Here is a 14,310-nt window from a genome sequence, read left to right on the forward strand (position 1 = left end):
ATTTTGCACCAAGGGCAATAATGTCACAGTATTGCAACCAAGAATGCTGCCATCTTTGATACAGGTCTGAGTGCTCCTAACAGGAGTGCTCCTGACATGCTCATTACTACTTTTGCTACATAATTGAATAGAAGGGGGGAATGAGGGACGGGTTGAACTCAAAAATCTTATTATGTTCTAAAGTTCTGCTCAAACATCACATCCATTTGTCCATTAAGAGAAAAACATTTCATTCAGTGACCTGGTACCACATGCATATGGGAGATTTAGACGCAGAAGCAACCACAAAATAGTAAAAAAACACCAAAAGATAAGATATATTTAATATCAAACTTTTTTTGAGGCACAGAATAGTGTGTCATTATTGTATAGTGACAAAAATGTCATATGTAGTCAGAAATAGCTAAATTAATTATACAGGATTGGAATACTGGCCTTCAAAAAACAACACATTTTGGTAAGAACTGCAGGAGGTTCTAAAAGAAATATAAACTTTGTCTTGAGAACTGCAGATGGTTTTTTTCTATACTCTGTGTGCAATCTTCATGGATGTTTTCATAGATTGAGTACATGCTGATCAGTGTGACAATATGAAGCAGTCCTGTGCAACTTTTTTCCATTTAGAGAACCAGTTATCTGGCAGCTGTCTGGGGTTAGGTATTATAGAAACAATGATATAATACAAAATAATTCTTTGGAAGTCACATGGATGCCTGGGGTCATAATGTGGCAGAACTCCTGGCAGATACTAGCATGGATAGTAGAATATATTTGCATAGGCATAATATTATTATGTTTTATGCCTTATATATATATATATATATATTATAATTTTGATCAAGGTTCCTTGTTTTTTTGTAAACAGTAGGAGAGGTCTATGAAGTCTATGAAGATATTGTCCAACTGAAAATGGATATAGGAGAGGAAAGAACCAGTAAGATCCCATCTAGAATATACAGTGTAGTGTTAGTCTCCATTACGTAAAAGAGACAATATTTAAAGAAACGTTCCAAAAAAAGCTGCTATGCAAGGTCTCAGTTATGAAGAAAGACTGTTCAGGTAGGGATTGAAATGTTTACATGAATAAAAAGCACTTAAAGATGTGGTTCACCTTTAAGTTACATTTTAGTATGTTAGGGTAGGACTACAGGGACGTTTTCTGCACGCTGCGTCTGCATCCGACAGTCGTGTCGCGACTTCATCAGACATTTCTATCTCTTACCTTATTTCTTGTCGCAGGCATTTGCTGCAGCGCATCGGATCTTGACGAAAACGTCCATGAAGTCCTACCCTTATAGAATGGCTAATACAAAGTAACTTTTTAACTAAATGTTAACTCAAAGGTGAACAACCAATTTAAGGAGAATAGATCATCACTATGTATGTATATATAAGGACACCATATAATAAAGTCTCTTATATCTTATGTATGGCTTTAAAGAGAACAAAAGGCCAGCCCTCCATCTTAGAGGAAAGGAGGTTCCATCTCAAGTTGCAAAAAAATTTTTTGCAGTGAGAGCTATTAAGTAATTGAATTCTCACCCAGACATGGCTGTACTGATAAGAAAGGATTGGATCCCTTTATAGCAAATGATTAACACTTTGCACAACAGTGACCCAGGGACGGGTCTGATTGCCCTGTAGATTTTTTTCTTCTTGGAGATGCTTCTGATGGGTTTTTAGACAAAATTAATTTGGACAAATTCTTGCCTGATTGGCACTCTATAGCATCAGCTTTAATGAACCCCATTTTTAGCATGTTTTTTTCAACCTTATCTAAATGATGGTAACCAGGGGTCTGAAGTAGAAAGAAGACTTGCCCACACAGTTAAACTTCACAGCTTTCCACATCCCAGACAGTACTATAAGGAGAGGACCAGAGAAAACAAAATATGTTTATCTTAGTACAGGTATGCGACCTGTTATCCAGAATGTGTGGGACCTGGGATATTCCAGATAACAAATCTTTCCATACTTTGTATCTTTATACCTTAAGTTTACTAGAAAGTAATGTAAACATTAAATAAACCCAATAGGCTGGTTTTGCTTCCAATAAGGATTCATTATATCTTAGTTGGGATCAAGTACAAACTACTGTTTTATTATTACAGAGAAAAAGGAAATAATTTTTAAAATTTTGGATTATTTGGATGAAATGGAGTCAATGGGAGACGGCCATTCCGTAATTCAGAGCTTTCTGGATAACAGGTTTACAGATAACGGATCCCATATCTGTACTGCATATACAAGCTTGTTATTCTAGGAACAAGCTAGATATGGCTATTATTGCATTTATTTGTTTTGGGTGGGGGGGGGAGGTTAGGGATAATCATGGACGGTGCAATGTAGAGAGGAACCAGGAAAGAATGATCACATGATCACACATTATTTTAAAATAATAATTAAAAAGTAGAGGTGGCCAAATAAATTCGGCAGGCATGGATTTGTGGGGAATTTCTGTGTTTCACCTCCAGCGAATAAATTCATGAAAGTGTGGTGAAAATTCGACGGTGAAAAATCCACATCGACAAAATGTTTTTTTCGCGCATCAGAACAGTCGTGCGCAGAAAAATTGTTACGCAGAAAAATTATTCAGACTCCCATTTACTTTAATGCATTCGAACAAAATAGTGGCGCATATAAAAATTGTTGTACGTCAAAATTCGCCAATCACTATTAAAAAGCAACTGATAAAAAATGAAGTAAGCAATAGCTTATATGTAGAGTAACTCTATAGTACTGCACTCTTTTCCTCTACATTGTGACATAGTCCATAATTATTGTATATAATGAACTCTTCCTTTCCACAGTCGGCTGTAATCTGCAGTTTCAGGAACAAGTTATAATTTAGTGTAATTGCTTCTACTGTATCTTTCTGAGAAACTCCACATATCGTAAAGGACATGTAAAGGCAAAAAAAAAAATCCAATTTTTACTTTCTTTAATGAAAAAGAAATCTATCTCCAATATACTTTAATTAAAAAATGTGTACCGTTTTTATAAGAAACCTGAATGTATGCAGTGAAATTCTCCCTTCATTTACTGCTGTGGATAGGAATTGTCAGACGGTCCCTAACTGCTGAGCAGGGAAACAATCATACTTATGAACAGCAGGGGGAGCACCTGCCTTACTTCCCAGCCATGCAGAACTCAAGCAGCTTTGTTTATGACGATCCCTAAGCAGCCCAGACCACACTGAGCATGTGCACAGTCTTAGTCTTGCAAAGATGTTTAACAAAGTTACAAGATGGTGACCCCCTGTAGCCAACTTTGAAAGCATAAATCATTTGTTTGATTAGGCTTGTGGTGCAGTAAGTTCATGTTTATATTTAGTATACAAAATACAGCATTTCTAGCCTTATTCTATTTTAGACTTTACATGCCCTTTAATGGCTTGTTTAGTGCGTGCAGAAAAACAGTTCCTATATACAGTACCCCCTTCTTACTGAAATGGCAGCTTCCTGGGTAGATTTGGCTGAGAATATGGCAACTGCTCTTACTTATTCCTTAAATTTGTGCTACATACTTGAAGCAGCTGTATGCTACAGTATGGGATTAGAACTTCTTTTAGAATTGCTCTGCTCCTCATGAGCAATTCATAGCTGGCCGTCTAATTTGAGATATCATTATGTGGAAGAATATTTCTTAGAATGAGAGCTCTCGGGACTGTAAGGGTAAGTCCACACTGGGCGTTTTGGGGAGATTTGGTCGCCTGACGACTAATCGCCTCGTCTTTGCGGTGACCAATCTCGGCATTTTTCCTTTTAGCTGGCGCAGAGTCAGGGAAGGCGTTTGGGGAGATTTGTCACCACAAAAAGAGGCGATTAGTCGCCAGGCGACCAAATCTCCCCAAAACGCCCTGTATGGCCTGAGACAACTAGTTTTAAGAATATACAGCATGATTGGATGTTCATGATTGACAATGCTTAATTTATTTAAGGTTAATTTACTACCGAAAGTGTGAAAAGTGTATTTTCAGATGCAATTTGCCACGGTTTTTTTTTACCAAGAAAACAGTACAATTTCCCATCATTTTAGTGAGAATGAGCTGCAATTCAGCAGAACATTTTTGGTGTTGTTTCCAGGGTTGCATTTTTTTCTTTTACTCAATTTTGAAATTGTATTAATCTACATTTCCAAAATGGTACCTTAGTTTTCTCCCCAGAGAAGTCCTAAAATGATGGAGTAGATTAGACTATTCCCATCTACCTGTTTGTACCTTTTTGAGTCCCCAGTACCTGCTTTTCTTGGATTGTGGAAAGGTCCCATCACACTGCAGATTTGTCCAATGTGGGATTTGAGACCTAGAAATGTCTGTCCATAAAACCCCTTCAAGTTCTGGGACATAATGTTACCTTCCCATGATAACCTGCAGCTGTAAATATCTGTAAATATTATCTTCTGGAGCGTTACAATTGATCAAAACGCATATATATATATATGGTAGTCCCATAACGAGAAGCCATGCTGTTGGTTATTACTGACTGGGGCAAGTGCAAGATGCAGAACTGAAAGAAGCTAAAATATATTGGGTTGGAATGTTTTCCAGATTTCAACAGAAAGAGCTGGGGAAGCTCAGCCTACTTCTCGGCCTATTCCAGGGTTCTGCTGCATATTGCTTGTTTTTTCCAATAATAATGTAATATTTTTTACCAGATGTCCTCATTCTTTTGGGACATAACATCATCGGCAGCTGCGTGCCTGCAAGTACATTTTTCCACATCCAAAGGATCTAAGTTAGTGCGCTTCAGACCTTTCAGTGCTACATTCCACCTAATTTTCAACTGACAGTTTTCAGAGACAGGACAGTGATATGGGAAGGCTTAGGCAATGGATTGAACCCTGTTGACTCTTTATCTTCTTGCACACCCTACCGTGCCAGAGTCTTAAAGGGGCCATTACACTATGAAATATTGACTCAATAAAACTTTTAAATAAGCACTTATTTTATTCAAAAAATTGAGCATGAAACAATAAGGTGTGGTGTCTGTTATCCAGAAAGCCATTATCCAGAAAGCCACGACATATGGAAATGCCCTTTTTTCATATATTCCTATTTAAGCAACCAATTCCAACTTTTGATTGATTTCCATTTTCTCTGTATCATAAAACAGTGCTTTGTACTTGATGGGAACCAAGCTGTATGAACCCATATTGGTAGTAAAGCAATTCTGTTGGGTTTTATATAATGTTTCAATTATATGGTGCTCCAAATTATGGTAAACCCCAGGTCCCAAATATTCCAGCTAATAAATCCCATATGTTCCATATTTTCCATAAAGGAGGAATTCACTTTTGAACAATTTTATCATCTAGCTTTTTGCTCAGCAGCTCTCAAGAATGAAATTTTAGTATACGGTTGGTGTTCAATTTACCATAACAACCAGGCAGTGGTTTCAGTGATACACTAGAAGATGAATAGGCCTGGATAGAAAGATAAGTAATAAATAAGTAAGTAATAGTAATAACATCGTAGCCTGACAGCGCAATTGTCTGTTGTAGCTGGGGTCAGTGACAACCAGCAATCAGACATCATTTTAAATTGCAAATTGGAAAGAGGCAGAAATGGAAAGCAAGGACACTCTATATACATACTGAAATTTAATGTAAGAATAAACAACCCCCTTAAAGGGATACTGTCATGGGAAAAATGTTTTTTCAAAATGCATCAATTAATAGTGCTGCTCCAGCAGAATTCTACACTGAAATCCATTTCTCAAAAGAGCAAACAGATTTTTTTTATATTTAATTTTGAAATCTGACATGAGGCTAGACATACTGTCAGTTTCCCAGCTGCCCCAAGTCATTTGCTTGTGTTTTGATAAACTTCAGTCACTCTTTACTGCTGTACTGCAAGTTGGAGTGATATCACCCCTCCCTTTCCTCCCCAACAGCTTAACAACAGAATAATGGGAAGGTAACCAGAAGCAGCTCCCAAACACAAGATAACAGCTGCCTGGTAGATATAAGAACATCACTTAATAGTAAAATCCAGGTCCCACTGTGACACATTCAGTGACATTGAGTTGGAGAAACAACAGCCTGCCAGAAAGCTGTTCCATCCTAAAGTGCTGGCTCTTTCTGAAAGCACATGACCAGGCAAAATGACCTGAGATGGCGCCTACACACCAATATTACAACTAAAAAAAATACACTTGCTGGTTCAGGAATGACATTTTATATTGTAGAGTGAATTATTTGCAGTGTAAATTGTATAATTTAGAAATAAAAACAACATCATAAAAATAATGACAGAATCCCTTTAGGCTCTGTTGCAACTGACTTTGGGAGTGCTCCTCTACGACTTTATATATATAAAGAATGTTAGAAAGTAATCAACCATGATAAATAGGGTATGAAATACTGCATTAACTGTGTTTAAGGTGATTGGGCATTTGTTGTAGGTCCTCAGAATCATAAAGGTAACTAGGGCAGATATGTGTGTAACTTGGCACTCAGTGGTACTAGATAAGTGTTGTTGTTAAAGTGTGCAAATTCCCATTAGCAACCCAGTAGATTCCATAATTCTCCGGCAGTACTATAGCTTTAGGGTTTGGCCAATCAAACCACCACAACAAATCTAACAAAATTATTAACATTGTTTTATAAAAAATACACCATATTTTGTAGATGTACCCTTTTCTAAATGTGTTGCTTTGCCTTTACAAACGTCCACTGTTGTCTTTCCTGCAAACTTTCCTATGTGATTCATTCATCCCACATGCTTTAACTGGCCTGACTAACAAAGAAAGCACATTTTTTGGCCAACACCGCAGGAGACAGCCACTACACAGCAGGGTATTTTACCAACACAGATTTTGCAGACCAGTTGAAACATGTGGAACCTGAAGATTTTTCGTTTTTCAGTTCTTGTTGTAGAATATGACCAGTAGTTAATATATCAGTGGATTCAGACTTATTCTTCAAGCACCCATTTTAGGTCAAATATTTGGTAATGAACATTTGATCATATGTGTTTAGCATGAAGTTGGCAGTCTACAAACTGGTCAGTTGGCATGAAACACGTAAAGCTTTGGTAATGGACACATCTAAGGAATAAACATTGTTTTCACTGGGCTTGTTTATGAAGTCTTTTGGCGTTCCAGCCTAGTGCTACACAAATGCATCCTTAGCTGAATGTCTGGCGATTGGCACCAAGACCACAGGCCTCTACTGGTGAGCCTTTCTACTATACATTAACTCTGCACTAGGAACCCCCTTTACCCCTTTAGCTCATAACAAGGTTATAGGAATCTGAAAACATTGCTGTGTCAGCTAATTAACCATAGTTAGAAAAATAACTAGGACAACAAATAAGGGTTCATCACATATATCACCCTAACTGAACTCCAAGATTGGCTTCCAGGAGTATTAAAGGAGAATCAAACCCCTTATGCTTAAAATCCCCTACACCTACCCTAAATAGTCCCCCCCCTGCTCCCCCCCCCCGCGTCTAGTCGTAATCTGGGGTAATCTTCAGGAAGATAGCGGAGTATCGGCGCATGCGCAGTCATATGGTTTTTCAACTGTGCATGTGCCAAAAGTGATGGAAATTTGCGAAGCAACAGAAGAAGACCCGAAGATTACCGAAAAGCTTGAAGATGGTGCCCGTGAGCTCCGCTGCTCTGAATCTGCAAAGAGAGGTTAGTAAGCGATTAGGGGCAATTATCAGAGTTTACAGCTAGGCTGTGGGGAAGCAGAGAGGGGGGGACTATGTAGGGTAGGGGGTAGGGGATTTGGTACTTCTTTAAGGATCATTTTCACAAATTGCTTACATTGTAATCCATTTGGAGTACAGATTGTCCCTTGTAGCTCCTGCTCTTAGCACTGTCAAGAGGGCCACCCACAGTTTGGGAGGAAGAGCAGTAGAGGTGGGAAAGGTACAAGGCAAAAAGCAAGGCAGAAGAACCAGGAATGAGTTTAGCTGGAGACGAAGAAGCAACAAGCAGGAACAGAAGCAGAAGCAACTGACAACAAAAGGTATACTATACTGAGAGGCAAAGGAAAGGGCAAGATGCATCAAAGCCAAATGATACATATAAGGAATTAATTAGCAGTACTATATATATATATATAAATCATATGAGAGATAAAAATAAAGATAACACAGATAAAACAAAGTTAAAAACATTTGTACAAACAAGGGGTCAGTCAATTTGTAGCATAATAGCTGCTCACACACAGAAAAATATAAAAAAAAGATCTTTCTTCTTTGCAAAACAATTATTCTGTTTACTGTTACAATCTGGAGATATCTCTTTGCTGAATAAATATTCCATCCCTAAGTGTTCTGAAAATGCCTGAAATTCAGGGCTATTTTCCTTAAGTTCCTAGGGGGCAAAAGTAAATTGACTTTATCATACACATATGGTACTGTTCTCCTCATATTACATACAACACATTCTTTTTTTTTTTTCTCTTCTTCTGGAGACGGATTCTGTGTCTCAGCAGCTCACAAGACTTTCAGAAGAAGTTGCTTTACTCCGAATTTGCAGGTCAGTCAACATTTTGTTTAAAAAAAGTTTTTTCCTAATGGAAAACGTATTAATGTTTTGCACGTAATGAGATGCGTTGTAAATGTGCTTTCTTAATTAAATTGAGTTTTCCGCTGAATTTTACAGTGCAGTAAAGCTTTAGTGCAAGCTTCTCACTCATCTTGTAAACGGCAGGCTGTTTAACTGGTGCCCGTGGATGTTATTGTGTTTCAACTCAATACTGAGTGGCAAGGCAGGGTTTTTATAAACTTTCAAAGAGGTTTGGAGAGTCAAAAAACAATATATAAAAGAATATGGAATTTAAGGAAGTCACATGATATCTGCATTTTAATGTTTGAGAATAATATGGCTTAAAGGTTTTGGTTTTATGGACTTGGTGAGAGTCTTTAAGTCAAATATAACACAATTTAATGTATTTTTAAAAAAGCATGGTAGGCAGAATGCAATAAATGTAATAAAATATGAATATTTTCAGTATGTCGCTAATCTGCCACTGAAAAAAGAATATTAAAATTTGCTTGTAAACAATATTGCAATGCAAAATGCTGATTTCTTTCTTGATTTTGAAAAATATTAATCCACTTGGGACTTTTATTACTGTCTCCAAGTTTCATTCCACTAGTAAAATATTTTCAGTCTTGCTGCTATTGATAGTGTAGCCCCCTCCATTTATGTTATATATATATATATTTATTCTTAGCGAATTTTTGGGGTTTTCTTCATATGTTTCCTCAAGTGTGCCTACTTATTAAAAACCATGCATTTAAAAAAAAACTATTGCATAACATTCTGCCAGATTTTGAATCCAAAATGAATATTATCTTTATATTGTGCCAATTCAACTCCTATTGACTTCCATATGAATTCGCTTTTAGATGAAGCACTTCATCATAGGCACTCCCTATGAAAAAATTAAGGGTAAGCATGAAACGCATTAGGCTTAATTATAAGGGGTCAGTACAGCTTTTAATGGATTTGTAATAAAGAAAAACATTTTTTAATGTAATTTTGTGCAAGAGTGATGTAAACCTCTAGAGGGAGGATAAGGCAAGGGGAAATCCAGTTAACTGGGAAAAGTTATGCTTTGCTAAGGTTAAAGATAAGAAAGATGTTGATGACAGGCCATGTCCCAGCATATCCACAGACAAGTATTTGCGATAAAGACTTTAAAGTGATACTGACACATTACTATAATTGATGTCACTGTCACAAATAATTGAGGATCACAGATCATTTAAAAAAAATCTCCCATCTCTTGGAGCTAGACACTCTGACACTTCACGAACCTTAAGTCGAACCTTAAATCACATGAGTTTGACTTTTAGGGTGGTGGGATACATGGCTATTCAGGGAGATTAGTCGCCCAGCGACAAATCTCCTCTTCTTCGGGCAACTAATCTCCCCGTAATGCCTTACCGCCAGTTAGAATGTGAATCGCCAGCGGGGTGGCACTCGGGTGGCACTCGGTTTTCCGAAGTTGCCCGACGTTTCCTCATGAGGCAACTTCGGGGGACTTCGGAAAAACAAAGCAACTTCGGGGAGATAAGTCACCGAAGAAGACTAATCTCCTCGAATAGCCACGTGTGCCACCACCATTAATGAACCCTGGGCTGGAGATGGTAAGAGGGAAGTCTGACAAAGGAATCAGACAGTCTCCTATACTTGTGATAGTGACACAATTCTATCAGTTATATGGTATATCAGTACCATTTTGCATATAAATGGATCTGTACAGTTAGACTAGGTGTGTGGATTACAAGAAAGTTGTGAACAGCCCATGTGTGATCATCATTAGGCTGGTCCTCAGAAGAACTATGTAGTCATTCTAATGAATGACTTTCAACCCATTGGATGAGTAAATTACAACTCTAGACTAGTTACATACAAATATATAACACGAAATCTTAGATCAGTGAACAAAAGATTTGGTACAGAATGCAAAAGTTGCCATGAGTTTTCATGCTTTTTAAGGTAGGTCACTTTGACTTCTGTAATACATTAAAATGTTATCACTCAATGGCAAAGAAAAATGTATTGTGCACAAATGAATCTAAACCAGTTCCTGGGTCACATAGTTGTATTACCTTAGAATATATAAGAGATTCCTTTATCCAAAGATAACTTTCCAAAGGCTTTTTTTCCATAAAAAATGTTATTTTATTTAAATTAGCATTAAAATTCAGTTACAAACAAACCCCACCAGGCCCACCTCACCTCTGCCTTGGGACAGTTATCTTTGGATAAAGGAATCTCTTATATGTTATCGCCTGAGAACTGGGGCGAGTCCCTTGGGCTTAACTAAATGGAAATCAGATGTTGACTCCCAATTGATGTATAATATTACCTTAGAATATGTCATGAAAATAAGGATTGTAGCGGCACTGATCAAGTGGAAAATGTGGTCTGGGTGCACAAGTCCCTGGGACACGAAACACATAGGGTGGATGGAGTTGTTGATTTTTTAATGCAACTTTGAATAAAGATTTTAACTTTTATATTTTCATGACCCTCTGTGGAATCCTTTGGAGTGCCCAATTGCCCATGCTGTGATTGTTTACTGCTCCCTGTCTTACCCATAGGGTGTCACCTGTTCTATTTTGACCCAAACAGTTCATTATTTCTTAGGAATGTTCGGCTCACAACTGTTTGTTTGGGTTTCAGCCTTGTGAAACCAGAACAATAATCTGGCCAATAATTACTTCTGATATCACGGTCCTTCCACCACAAGGCACAAACATGTTCCCAAATGTCATGACCCCACCCCCATATATCACTGCTCTGATCCCAATTAAATTTTTCCATCTCTTGTCATTTTGTGCCAAGGTTAATGATGACAACCCTACTTACACACCTGGCACATTTGCAATAGCTCCTGCTCTAGACAGAGGCCTTCGGGTTCCTATATAATGGAAGCCAGTCAGTTTTGAGTTGTAATCAATCAAGTAGCCACAATTGGCTGACATATTAAGAAGGTTATTGCAGACTGAATTTTTATTATATAAAGAATATTATGCACTTACTTTAATCATGTGATCTACACACAAGTTAAAATCTAGTAGCAAAAGTGTGAAGACCAACTCCAAAACAATTTGGAATTCCACCATCTGCTATATAGTAAAAGTAAATTTTCTGCAACTTAACACATTCAGGGGGTTATTTATCAAAGGTTGAGTTTATGAAGTTTTCTCTACCTTGAATAAACACAACTCGAATGTTTGCTTATTTATGAAAAAACCTGAATATAAAAACCATGAATGCAATCGGGGGGGAAAACTTAAGAACTTGATAGAGTTATCGGTGAAAAAAACTTGAATACCTCGAATTCATCGAGTTTTCGAGTGAAAACCACAGTAAAAAAACCTGAAAATCATGAAGGCAAAAAATATCCTCAAATGGTTCAAGGGACCTTTGCCATTGACTTCTACATGGAGTATTTTCAGATTCGGGCTTTTAGCAGCTTTGGGGGTTTTTTTCCCGAAAAAATTTCTTTAGTGAAACTTCCCTCGGAAAACAAAACCTGGCCTTTAATAAATAAACCCCTAAGTTAGAGATTAAGCAAAAAAAGGCAGCCAACAATTATGCATATCAGCATTAAACTGTTTCTTGACTTGTGTCTAATAAATGTTATCCTTTTCTCTAGGTGTTTATTGAGAAACATCAATAAAACCAACTATTTTACACCACTATTCATTCATTGTACCAGATGTTTTGGGGCTTTTGGTTTAACAATGGCCTCTGATATCTGCAGAATCATCTCCACCAGTTTCTTATGCATTGTAGTCCTGCTGCTGCTTGGCTCACAGACATCTCTGGCTGGTAAAGACTGCACAGATGTGGAGTGTGAACCCACAATAAACTGCATTGAAGAGGCAATCGAGGGAGACGCCTGTTGCCCCACATGTGTCCAGTTTGGCTGCATGTGTGAAGGGTATCAATATTATGATTGTGTTAATGTTGGATTTAAAGATGGCAAAGTGCCTGAAGGAGAATCGTACTTTGTTGACTTTGGAAGTACCGAATGTTCCTGTCCGGCTGGAGGAGGAAGAATTAGCTGCAACTTTATTCCATGCCCAGAACTGCCACCAAACTGCATTGACATCCTTCAGCCAGCAGACGGATGTGTACAATGCGGAAGAATAGGATGTATCCATGGGGAAGAGAAGTATGATGCCGGAAACACTTTCCACATGTCTTTGTGTAAGTTTTGCCATTGCCCCAATACAGGTGGTGAGATAATGTGTTATGAGATTCCAGACTGTGACCTGGAATTAGACAGCACTACTCCACTTATGGATACACCTGACAGTGATCCAGAAAGACAGTACGATTATCCATACAGTCAAGAACATGATGCTACTGAGTTGGCCAGCCCAGCAGCTGCAGAGAAGAACAATAATTACAAAAGAAATGCATTGCAGGATCATTCACTTTTGGATTATGATGATGGCTTGGGTGACTCTTTAAACTCATCAACTCTTTATCCATTTAATGAGGTTGAGTTTACAACCTCAAGTTACCAAACAATTCATCCATCTGTACCCAAAGAATTAAATGCAACTTCCACAGTTAAAGCCTACAGAACAGAGCCCACTACCACAGTAGCCTTAACGACAACATCTAATTATAATGAGAGCCGCTTGGAAAAAACAACAGCACAGCAAAACACATTGCGTCCACATATTGAGCCAGAAGAAATTCTGAAAGATTCAGTCAAGTTGAGCAATGTTTTGCCTACTGAAAGCAGTACAAGTAGCAGAGGTGACTTAAAAACAGCCTTTCAATCTACTCCAACACCATACACAATGTCACCAATGAGTAGACATGCATCTCCTGAAGAGAAGAGAGAAGAAACTAGCACCCAGTTAAACTTTATTCCTACTGTTCATCCCACACCACAGCAGAAAGAAAATAGTCAACAAATGACAACCCAGTCTCCCACTACCCTGCCTCTCTATATAGAAGAAAGATATGATCCATCTCACATTTTTAATATCTCAAGATTGCATGACGGTAAGTCACATTGTTCAATGTTTGAGGGTTTTGTCCTATAGGTTTCCAATTATCTTACCGGTATTGTTATTATTATTTTAAATATTAGGAACTTACAAAATTGAATATTTTTTTCTGCTTGTCATAAAATCCTTATCCCACAAACAGGGCTCGATTCACATATTGGGTGCCCCTAGGTCTGCTGCAGCTTGTCGCCCCCGCTGCCTTCTCCTTAACGCATACACATATGCAAATTTACTGAAGGGTGCAGAGTGGGTAATTTAAAAAACTATCAAATCCCCAGTTCTTTGGAACCAATGACCAATGAATTCTACCTGCTGTTTCCTCTGACTATTAATCATTTCTATGCTGCTGCCCTGTTCCATGGAGGGCTCGGTGTTATGCAGCCAAGACATTTGTATGAATTATGCCTTATGGATCCAACACATTGGATATTTACTTATAGAGCTTTTGCTTCTATGAAGTAGTTACAGAAAATCTAAGATGAATTTTCACCAGGCTTCATATCTGTGGCAGTTTGAGGCAAACAATTTCCACTTCCATTATAACCCTATATGGTCAACATTCCATTATTTGCTGTCCTTAAACCATCTGTATCCTAAAAGTGCTCGCCTGAACAACTGTATGCTGAGATAAGTTTATTTTGGAAAAGTAGCAAGGAAGTTCTCAATGGAATGCATGATGCTAAGAGCAGCACTCAAAGCTGTTGACATCCAGAAGTGTTATGAGAGTGTTCCTTTCCAGTAGATTCTGCCAGTGTTAAATATAAACAAATTCAATCTGAATTTAATACTAAACAGCCTCA

The 14,310-nt window shown here is 37.8% G+C and overlaps 1 protein-coding gene across 2 annotated transcripts in view; it reads left to right on the top strand.

Moving 5' to 3' along the window:
- The first annotated feature begins 7,773 nt into the window (after positions 1-7,773).
- The window catches only part of fbln2.L (fibulin 2 L homeolog), a 54,586-nt gene continuing 48,049 nt past the window's right edge, over positions 7,774-14,310 (top strand). Inside the window, exons 1-3 of one of the 2 annotated variants that reach the window (XM_041590787.1) lie at positions 7,774-7,980; positions 8,431-8,495; positions 12,136-13,505. In XM_041590787.1, coding sequence (XP_041446721.1) covers positions 12,224-13,505 — 1,282 coding nt within the window. In that variant the 5' untranslated portion in view covers positions 7,774-7,980; positions 8,431-8,495; positions 12,136-12,223. The remainder of the gene's footprint in view (positions 7,981-8,430; positions 8,496-12,135; positions 13,506-14,310) is intronic. The other variant, XM_041590786.1, reaches the window with a different exon arrangement.

The sequence above is a fragment of the Xenopus laevis genome, chromosome 4L (genome assembly GCF_017654675.1).
Source record: "Xenopus laevis strain J_2021 chromosome 4L, Xenopus_laevis_v10.1, whole genome shotgun sequence".
NCBI lineage: Eukaryota > Metazoa > Chordata > Amphibia > Anura > Pipidae > Xenopus > Xenopus laevis.